Source organism: Cyprinus carpio, chromosome A17 (genome assembly GCF_018340385.1).
Source record: "Cyprinus carpio isolate SPL01 chromosome A17, ASM1834038v1, whole genome shotgun sequence".
NCBI classification, from domain to species: Eukaryota; Metazoa; Chordata; class Actinopteri; order Cypriniformes; family Cyprinidae; genus Cyprinus; species Cyprinus carpio.
Window position 1 is genome coordinate 4,132,319 of NC_056588.1, and position 9,301 is coordinate 4,141,619.

At 36.3% G+C, this 9,301-nt stretch overlaps 2 protein-coding genes across 3 annotated transcripts; one reads left to right on the top strand and one right to left on the bottom strand.

The window, feature by feature from the left end:
* Positions 1-329: 329 nt before the first annotated feature.
* Positions 330-3,604, bottom strand: LOC109105118. Its single transcript, XM_019118463.2, has 8 exons — positions 3,411-3,604; positions 3,172-3,293; positions 2,951-3,089; positions 2,737-2,858; positions 1,640-1,750; positions 1,446-1,552; positions 1,193-1,292; positions 330-1,060 (listed from the first exon to the last, which is right to left on the bottom strand). The coding sequence occupies exons 1-8, from the start codon at positions 3,505-3,507 to the stop codon at positions 938-940; spliced, it is 921 nt and encodes a 306-aa protein (XP_018974008.1). The 5' UTR covers positions 3,508-3,604; the 3' UTR covers positions 330-937.
* A 413-nt stretch (positions 3,605-4,017) lies between these two features.
* On the top strand, positions 4,018-9,234 carry LOC109105494 (signal recognition particle 54 kDa protein-like). Of its 2 annotated transcripts, none has more exons than XM_042773597.1 (17): positions 4,018-4,089; positions 4,461-4,577; positions 4,726-4,827; positions 4,922-5,013; positions 5,096-5,180; positions 5,378-5,482; positions 5,851-5,917; positions 6,006-6,063; positions 6,160-6,310; positions 6,433-6,581; positions 6,661-6,761; positions 7,371-7,457; positions 7,575-7,648; positions 7,745-7,853; positions 7,990-8,160; positions 8,249-8,344; positions 8,574-9,234. In XM_042773597.1, the coding sequence occupies exons 3-17, from the start codon at positions 4,750-4,752 to the stop codon at positions 8,663-8,665; spliced, it is 1,515 nt and encodes a 504-aa protein (XP_042629531.1). In that variant the 5' UTR covers positions 4,018-4,089; positions 4,461-4,577; positions 4,726-4,749; the 3' UTR covers positions 8,666-9,234. The 2 variants fall into 2 exon arrangements, with proteins under 2 accessions (XP_042629531.1, XP_042629532.1); XM_042773598.1 differs by lacking the exon at positions 4,018-4,089 and adding an exon at positions 4,157-4,382.
* Positions 9,235-9,301: the final 67 nt, after the last annotated feature.

The window sequence follows — 9,301 nt, forward strand, 5'->3', positions numbered from 1 at the left end:
AAATGGCATTTATTTTAGTTTTAATATATATTTGAATAGGCGTTGATACTTGATGACAGCTATTCTGTGGTTGAAAATGAAGGCAGATCATTGTAGCGCCATCACTGTGACAAATTTCCCAACCACAAAGCCTAGTTTCTCAAATGATTAGAAGCATTTTGTGTGTGTCCAAATGTACCCTTGAAATACAATCATAAAAGGAAGCTAAAATATTATTTCGTCATAATTATCAAAATCGGAGTTTAGTGGCTTTACATCCATATACTGTATGTTTGTTTTGAGCTATATGATCTATGATAGTGTTCTTGTAAAAGAATGATATGCAAATATATAATTTATCATTGCTTTATAGACAGTCATTACAATTAGCAAAAGGTTGTGCCACATTATCATTAATTATTTTTATATTTTAATAGCTATAATGGGTTAACAAACACATTCAGCTTCTCAACTAAAGTCATCAGTCGGTGACTTGGCTGGGTTTGGCTATAACACAAGGCAAAATAACCTCAAGGATGACGTAAATTGTCTCCAGTCACTACCTCTGCCTGTAAAAGAAAAAAAAAAAAACCTGCAGCGATCCCTCCTCTACTTCCTGTTTCAACGGAAAGAGCTGGAGACAGAAATGCATTTGAACAAATTACAAAACCAAGAAAGAAAACAAATTGATTATCTCTAAACAAGGACTGCTTAATACAGCAATGCAAACATAACATGACATAAAGAGATTATATGAAAAGTATAGATAGTTACATAAACTGACAATTTTAAGTATAAATGCGTTTACAACAAACTCAGATTTAAAAACTGATAAGTGAAAGTTCATCGAAAGAGGATACTGTGTGTTTAATCATATCTAGTTGCATCCTGTTAAAGGCCTCACTGAGGCTAATCGTATTTATTGGTTCCACTGTATTGTAAGAGTCTCTTCTGAGGGTCAAAGCACTCTATAAAGATGGATTTGCTTGAGAGAATCAGGATCCGTGTCATTTTTTAGATAAACAGAGTAATCAAGTGGTACTTCCTCTATCCATCGGCTGAGCGCTAATGTCTCTAGGAACTGGGAAAGAAAAAAATTTTAAAAATTAGATTTATTCTATGAATTCTTGATGTAGTAATGTGTTGAACTGCACTGCCAATCAAACAGAAATAGCAAATTCAGAAGTAGCATAGACAGAAAGAAGCTTCTTACAACAGCGTCCTGAAGTAAAGCAAGTGCCTCTTGAATGCTGGGTACAGTTACTAACAGTGCACCTTTCTTTCTGAAATTCTGACTAATAAATAGCCAAGCTCTAAAAAAAAATAAAAAAGGGCAATTTTAATTTAAACCTAATTTAAGACACGCAGTTACTATTTTTCATTTATTCATAATAAATAAAACATTTATTTATGCATGTATTCTTATCTTTGCATGTTCTTGAGTGCAATCACAGTTTGGCACTTACTGCATTTGATCACTTGGTTCCATGAAGTATTCAAACACGTTGTTCATGATCAGAACGTCTGTATTTTGCACTAAGGCAGCCTGAGAGCGGATATCTGCATGAATCACCTATGCAGTACACATTAAACATCTTTGTAAATATACCATCCAGACAAAGCAATTACAATAGGACAAAGAAACGGTTTGATTGATTACCTGAATTCTGTCACTGAAGCCATATTTCTCTACAGCCATTGTTTGAAGCTTGACAAACTCTGAGCTTATTTCAACCCCCACAAGCTGAGATGCTGCACTGTACAGATAGCCCTGAGGAGAAAAAAAATGATATAGCTGAGGCAATTATATAGATGTACCATCAGACCTTGTTTTAACAAGAGAGATACAGCTGGTGTAGCCTAGTGGCTACAGATGTGGACTGGTAAGTAAAAGGTTGCAGGTTTAAACCCAGCAGGACAAGGAAGTTAAAGGAATAATTCACCCAAAAAAGAAAATTTGCTGAAAATGTACTCATTCAAATTTACTACTTCATAAGAACAGATCTGGATGTAAATTTAGCGTTATATCACTTGATCACCAATGGATCCTCTGCAGTGAATGGGTGCCGTCAGAATGAGAGTCAGCTGATAAAAACATCACAATAATCCACACGACTCCAGTCCACATGTGTGAAGGAAACAAGGTCACTGTTAAGACATTTTAACTTTAAACAGTCACTTCTTGCCAATATATAAGTACATAATCCATAATAATGATTCCTTTGGTCCACCCCATGTTGTCCCATCAAATCAAAATCCACTGACATAGTTTATAACTGTTTTGGACTTTCTTGGCTAGATGAGATGATTTTCACTGGAGAAATCAATATTATGAATATAGGACTTATATTATAATTGGTTGAATTTGTTTATTATAAACATGTAGCTTTTCACTTCACAAGATGTTAACTGATAGACTGAAGTGGTGTGGATTACTTGTGGATTACTGTAATGTTTTTATCAGATGTTTGGACTCTCATTCTGACGGCACCCATTTACACTGCAGAGGATCCATTGGTGAGCAAGTGATGCAATGCTTGACTCATCTGTATCTGTTCCTGTATCTGAAGAAATCAACTCATCTTCATCTTGGATGGCCCGAGGGTGAGGAAATTTTCAACAAATTTTAATTTTTGGGTGGACTATTCCCTTAACCCCTTGTGCCCCAGGGGGATTGTTCCTGTAAACGTCAGGTAATTTACAATCAATAATGAGTTTAGTTGTGTTCAGTTAAACAAACCATTACCAGCAATTTACCCCAAATAGCACAGCTCCAAGTCTAGATCCCACATCCACCACCAGTTTTCCTGTGAGGTCTGGAAGAACGTTGTGGAATAGGAACTGGAGCTCCGGGATTGAGAATGAATGTGAGATGAACTCTGTGAAACATTAAAAATTGCATATTATGATGTGGCTTTATTATTGCATGAGTTTATGTAATACATAGCGCAGTCTCCAAGCAAACACTCGCCCAGTGGTGCTGTTCTGTGTGATCCACAGTTGAGGCAGTAGTTGCGACTCATTTTTCCCTCCTCACACAATGAATCCACAGTTTCCTCATCATATAAGAATGCATCCACATGTACAGTGGGATGAGGTTTCTGTTGAGTCTAAACATTGAAGTACGCTTTAGGATCTAACAATATAGTTGTGAATGCCAAAGTAAAATACAAAAAAATCTAATGAACAGACCTTCTGAATAGCCATAGACTCTGAGGGAATCATAGCCTCCAGTGGCAGGCAAACCCTTAGGTCTTCTGCAATACTTTGAAGAATAACACTTTGGTTATCCACCAGGAATTCATCCAGATCATCTGAAAATATAAGATATAAATAAACTGAAGAAAACACAGAACAAATGCTTACACCTTGCACATATTCTAACCTATAGCTGACAAGACAATAACAAAAGATTTCAACCGTGCATTTACCGGATGTTTTCAACCATTCTAAAAGCTTTGGAAGATGTTGTCTCTCCGTCTTGGACAACACCTGCAGAATTTCATTCTTTGCATTTTTAAAATCCATTGATTCAAGCGCTTGATACTTATCTTACGTCAGACACACTCTAGGTTGCAAACATACTACTGAGCAACACATGGGTCTACTGTACGCAGTAGTGGAAGTGGGGAGCGTGTGATATAAGTTAAGGTAGAACGGTATATTTTTGTCATTCTGATTAACTATTCCAGGTAGTTAAACCAACATTTATATTTGTAAATTTAATCGTATTATTATGTTTTAATGACTCTTAAAGGTAAAAATCCAACCTTTCAGTTCTAAGTTCAAATCAGTTTTACATACTGCTGTTCCACCTTAAGATTTTGCTCCATGAGCAACAACTCTAATGTAAAGACTATTTTTAAAAAGAAATAGTGATGTATCAACGTATATTCTAATTGATATACACATACAGATATGAATTTTACTTAAGTTATGTGAAAAATAAGTGAAAACGAATCTAAATAACAAATAATATTTTTTTTTTCAATAATTTTTTTTTGATTATTATTTTATGAGTATTTTTTTTCACGTAAGTGGGATGTTGAGAGTTAGATGACGTCTGTAGTCGCTGTTCCACTCGCCGAAAAGCAGCTGCTGCGAGTTTAGGTAAGTGACGTTAATATTTATTCGAAACGTATGTCTTATTATTACTCATTTGGAGACTGAACATCTTAATTTGACATTGTTTTGATTTAAACATAATTTAAATCCGGTCTTTAATTAAAACGACCACGCTAATTGGGTTCACAACGGACGTCTGGCCTTATTTCAGCACAGAACTATAACGGAGTCTTGGAAAACATACAAATATATATTATTTTATGATTTTATAATAGTTTAAATTACTCATGGGTGTGCCAACATTTATGTTTTGACATAGTAACGATCCATGTCTTAAGGTTGTACAGGACAAGGATGTTAATAAGAGAACAGCTCATCCGTGATAACATTGTTTTGATTTGTGTTTGTTTGGTAAGGTTGAAAACATTATTGCTCTGGTTCCGCTGAAGTCTCGCGGTTCAGAGTGAGCAGTGACAGGAGGATTGTTTTGGGGGGAAACCCCACCACATTAGAAAGGCTCATTGATCTAACAAGTAAGGAAGACTACATTACATCAGTCACACTTTTAATGTCATCATTCAGGTTCTACTCAGTGCTTTAATGACTGAAAGCTGGGTGTATAGAAAATCTCTCTCTTTTTAAATCATGGCTACCTGATGTAACCATAATCCCCTGTTGCAGGTTGACAGCTCTTAAACCGCAAAAATGGTTTTAGCTGATCTGGGGAGGAAAATAACCTCAGCTTTGAGGTCTCTCAGCAATGCCACAATCATCAATGAGGAGGTACAGTGAATATGATGCAAGCTTAAAACCAGGCTTGTTAAGCAATGTGGCCCATCATAAAATGTTAACTTGTTTACAATCTTCCTTTGTTAAGGTGTTAAATGCTATGCTCAAGGAGGTCTGTGCTGCCCTGCTGGAGGCTGATGTGAATATCAAGTTGGTAAAGCAGCTTAGAGAAAATGTCAAGTAAGTAACAAGTTATTTTTTATTTTATTTATTTATTTATTTATTTATTTTTGGCCATTTTATAAAATGTCTGTAATTTCAGGGCAGCCATTGATCTGGAGGAAATGGCTTCTGGCCTGAACAAGAGAAGAATGATCCAGCATGCTGTTTTCAAGGAACTTGTCAAGGTAAATGACGGTTTGCTATCTACGTCTAATAAATATTGGTTTTCACGTTGTTCCTCAGGGAGTCTTGTAATCGTTTACACCCTGCAGCTCAGGAGATTCCATCATAAAATAGAGAAACTACATTAAACTAAATGGAATTGACTGCCTGATGATAGAAATGTATTCTAGAAGATAAATACAGAGTGTTTTTATTGCAGCTGGTGGATCCTGGAGTGAAAGCCTGGACTCCCACGAAGGGGAAGAACAATGTCATCATGTTTGTCGGTCTGCAGGGCAGTGGGAAAACCACAACATGTTCTAAGGTGAGCAGTTCTTGGGTCCCCTAGATTTTAGATTATAGACCGGTTTTTATACAGCTAATCATAAAAGCAAGAAAGTTTGGAGGAAAAAAAGTTGAAATTGTGACAATCTCTCTTTTATATGCAATCCTGTATACATTATATTCAGTTAATAATGTATTTATTACTTGCCGTCTATTCTGTTTTTACACTGTGTATCTTAAGATACTGTTGTCTGTATTTATTGTCTCTATTTACAGTTGTCTTTTACTTCTGATTGTCTATTACATGTCTCTCTGTTGTTTCCTGAAGAAACTGTGTTTGTGTTTTTTGTTTTTTTGTCTATTGACATGTGATGTTCTAGAAAAAGTTGACTTTGTTCTTTTTGTTAGTTGGCATACTACTACCAAAGAAAAGGATGGAAGACATGTTTGATTTGCGCTGACACATTCAGAGCAGGTATGATGAATCTATCTTTACATGTATTTGCACAGTAATACTTTCTGCACATCTGAAAAAAGTCAAATTGTTTTGTTTGTTTATGAAGGTGCCTTTGACCAACTCAAGCAAAATGCAACAAAAGCCAGAATACCCTTTTATGGGAGGTAATAAAAGTGTTATTTTACATACCACACTGGTACTATTGTATTTAATCTGCTCACCAAACCTAATCATCGATCCGTGTTGCTGTGTATTAACAGTTACACAGAAATGGATCCAGTGATCATAGCTTCAGAGGGTGTGGAAAAATTCAAGACAGAAAACTTTGAAATAATCATTGTGGACACTAGCGGTAGACATAAACAGGAAGACTCACTTTTTGAAGAAATGCTTCAGGTGTCAAATGCTGTGGTAAGTGAAAGACTTCCTCTGTTTTGAATAAATATCAAACAGCAATATATAGAAAAACTGATATAATGATATAATGGATGTAAAGCCTGTTGCTTTATGGTTGTTATTGTCTGTTCCCACAGCAACCTGACAACATAGTGTATGTGATGGACGCCTCCATTGGTCAGGCTTGTGAGGCTCAGGCTAAGGCCTTCAAAGACAAGGTAGATGTGGCTTCTGTTATTGTCACCAAACTGGATGGCCATGCCAAGGGTGGTGGCGCGCTCAGTGCGTAAGTACACACTTTTATGTGTTTTACTTTCAGCACTCAAGTATGTAAATGCAGGAGTTGACGTAATTTATGTTTACAGTGTGGCGGCCACAAAGAGTCCCATCATTTTTATTGGCACAGGCGAGCACATCGACGACTTTGAGCCTTTCAAGACTCAACCCTTCATAAGCAAACTGCTTGGTAAGGTTTGAATATACTGCGGAGCTGCTGTTTAGTTATAGGAATAGATCGCCAAAAAATCCTTAGGCCATCGAAGATGTAGATGAGTTTGTTTCCTGATCAGAACAGATTTGGAGAAATTTAGCATTCCATCACTTGCTCACCAATGGATCCCCTGCAGTAAATGGGTGCCGTCAGAATGAGAGTCCAAACAGCTGATAAAAACATCATAATAAACCACAAGCAATCCATACAACACCAGTCCATCATTAAACGCCTTGTGAAGCAAAAAGATGCATGTTTGTAAGAAATGAATCCATCATTAAGGTGTTTTAACTTTAAACCACAAGTCATTAATTGATGGACTGGAGTCGTGTGAGTTATTTGTAGATCATTGTGATGTTTTTATAAGCTGTTTGGACTCTCATTCTGACGGCACCCATTCATTACAGAGGATCCATTGGTGAGCAAGTGACGTAATGCTAAATTTCTCCAAATCTGTTCCAATTAAGAAACAAACTCTACATCTTGGATGGCCTGAAGGTGAGCAAATTTTCAACTCATTTTCATGATTGTTCATTGGATGTTGGAACGGTGTTATTTATGTTACAATTCTTATTTTTACTCTAGGTATGGGAGATATTGAGGGACTGATTGATAAAGTGAATGAACTAAAGCTTGATGACAACGAGGAGCTAATAGACAAGCTCAAACATGGTAACTAGAACATTATTTTTATAAAAATGTGTGTTTTTGCGTATTCAGTGTTTTTATGCTACATAAAGATATTTTCCAGTGCTTTTCACCAACAGATATGATGTTTCTCTCTCTTAGGTCAATTTACACTCAGGGACATGTATGAACAGTTTCAGAACATCATGAAGATGGGACCTTTTGGTCAGATCATGGTAATGACAACTTTAGCGAAAGGATATTTAATTATGATTATCCACTGAGTGGCTCTTTTCTTAATTTTTTTTTTTTTTTTTTTTTTTTGTCTTCAGGGCATGATCCCAGGCTTTGGAACAGATTTCATGAGCAAAGGAAATGAGCAGGAGTCTATGGCCAGACTAAAGAAACTCATGACAATAATGGATAGTATGAATGACCAGGGTATGTGCTATTTTTGATTGTTTTAATACTGGTTAAAAACAGAATAATGCATTGACTTCTCTAAATTGGAAAGTTTAGGCATAGTTTTGAACTAGAACGATTAAGTTAACATATAAATTGTGGTTTTTCATCTCAGAACTTGACAACAAAGATGGTGGATGGTTCTTAGGTATTCAGTATAAAGGCTTACAGCGTGTGGCGAGTGGATCTGGGGTGTGTAGTGGGTATGTGGAAGAGTTACTCACACAGTACACAAAGTTCGCCCAGATGGTCAAGAAGATGGGAGGCATTAAAGGCTTATTCAAAGGTTGAGTGATTTGAACCCGATGCATTCAAGATGTGTTAGTTTCATGATGCATTTAAAATAAGTGTCTCATGGTATCATTGTTTTAAAGGAGGGGATATGTCCAAGAACGTCAACCCATCACAGATGGCGAAACTGAACCAGCAGATGGCTAAAATGATGGATCCCAGAGTGCTTCACCACATGGGTATGAGCTCCCTTTTCACCCTAAAATGCTTTCATTTCTACAGGACCATGGGCAGCAGTATTTGAGTCATCTACACTAAACAAGGGGCAGTTATTGTATGAAACAACCTATTTGAAATGACTAAATGCATTTTTAAATGTCACGTCACTGTGATACATGTGAGGATCTGTGAGTATAGATGGCGGCTGTAAAAGCCTTACTTAAAAACATTTATCTTTGTTTCTTTAAGGTGGCATGGCTGGACTGCAGTCCATGATGAGGCAGTTCCAGCAGGGAGCTGCTGGCAACATGAAAGGCATGATGGGATTTAACAACATGTGAACCTCAGAACCTGCAAACAGTGGATGCAAAAGAGTTTAATGATTTTAGTAACCAAAACCTGGGCGGATGAAGATGGTTTTGTCTTGCCACAAATAATTGAATTCTTTAAATGGTGTAAAACAATAAACAGGCTCATTTACATGTAAAGCCCAGTGCTTCTGGAGAAGGATTGATAATGGGGACTGTTAGAAGAAATCTTGCTTCCTGAGATCAAGTCCAGAAATGTCTTGTGATGTCAGAGTCATCGGTTTGGCAAATATACACACAGACATCTGAGTGCTTCACAATATTGTCAGACTTACTGATAGCTGACCACTTTCACTATCTCTAAACTGGATTAAGTGTAATGGCGTCAATGTTATATGATTTTACACAGTAACTGCTATGACCATCTTCATAGCATAAGATATTCATAAGTAGAAATCATGGTTTATTGTATAATGAAATATAATTTCTTGACTTACCATAGAAAACCTCTGGCTTTGTATCGGAGATGAACACAGTAGTTTCAAAAGAGTATGTGACAATATTTTGTCAGATATAATAAAATTTATATGGCAACATTTTAACAGCATTTTAATTGTTTTTTTTATCCTTTTTCATTTAATTATACTGAAATTGTAATCAAATATTTAA

Excerpts from the sequence above, each read along its gene's own strand:
- LOC109105118 (XM_019118463.2), bottom strand. The coding sequence starts at position 3,507 with ATGGATTTTAAAAATGCAAAGAATGAAATTCTGCAGGTGTTGTCCAAG. Across the intron at positions 3,294-3,410 it reads AGAATGGTTGAAAACATCCG|ATGATCTGGATGAATTCCTG; the intron begins GTAAATGCACGG and ends TTATATTTTCAG. Across the intron at positions 3,090-3,171 it reads AGTCTATGGCTATTCAGAAG|ACTCAACAGAAACCTCATCC; the intron begins GTCTGTTCATTA and ends TTCAATGTTTAG.
- LOC109105494 (XM_042773597.1), top strand. The coding sequence starts at position 4,750 with ATGGTTTTAGCTGATCTGGGGAGGAAAATAACCTCAGCTTTGAGGTCT. Across the intron at positions 6,064-6,159 it reads AGAATACCCTTTTATGGGAG|TTACACAGAAATGGATCCAG; the intron begins GTAATAAAAGTG and ends GTGTATTAACAG. Across the intron at positions 7,649-7,744 it reads GACCTTTTGGTCAGATCATG|GGCATGATCCCAGGCTTTGG; the intron begins GTAATGACAACT and ends TTTTGTCTTCAG.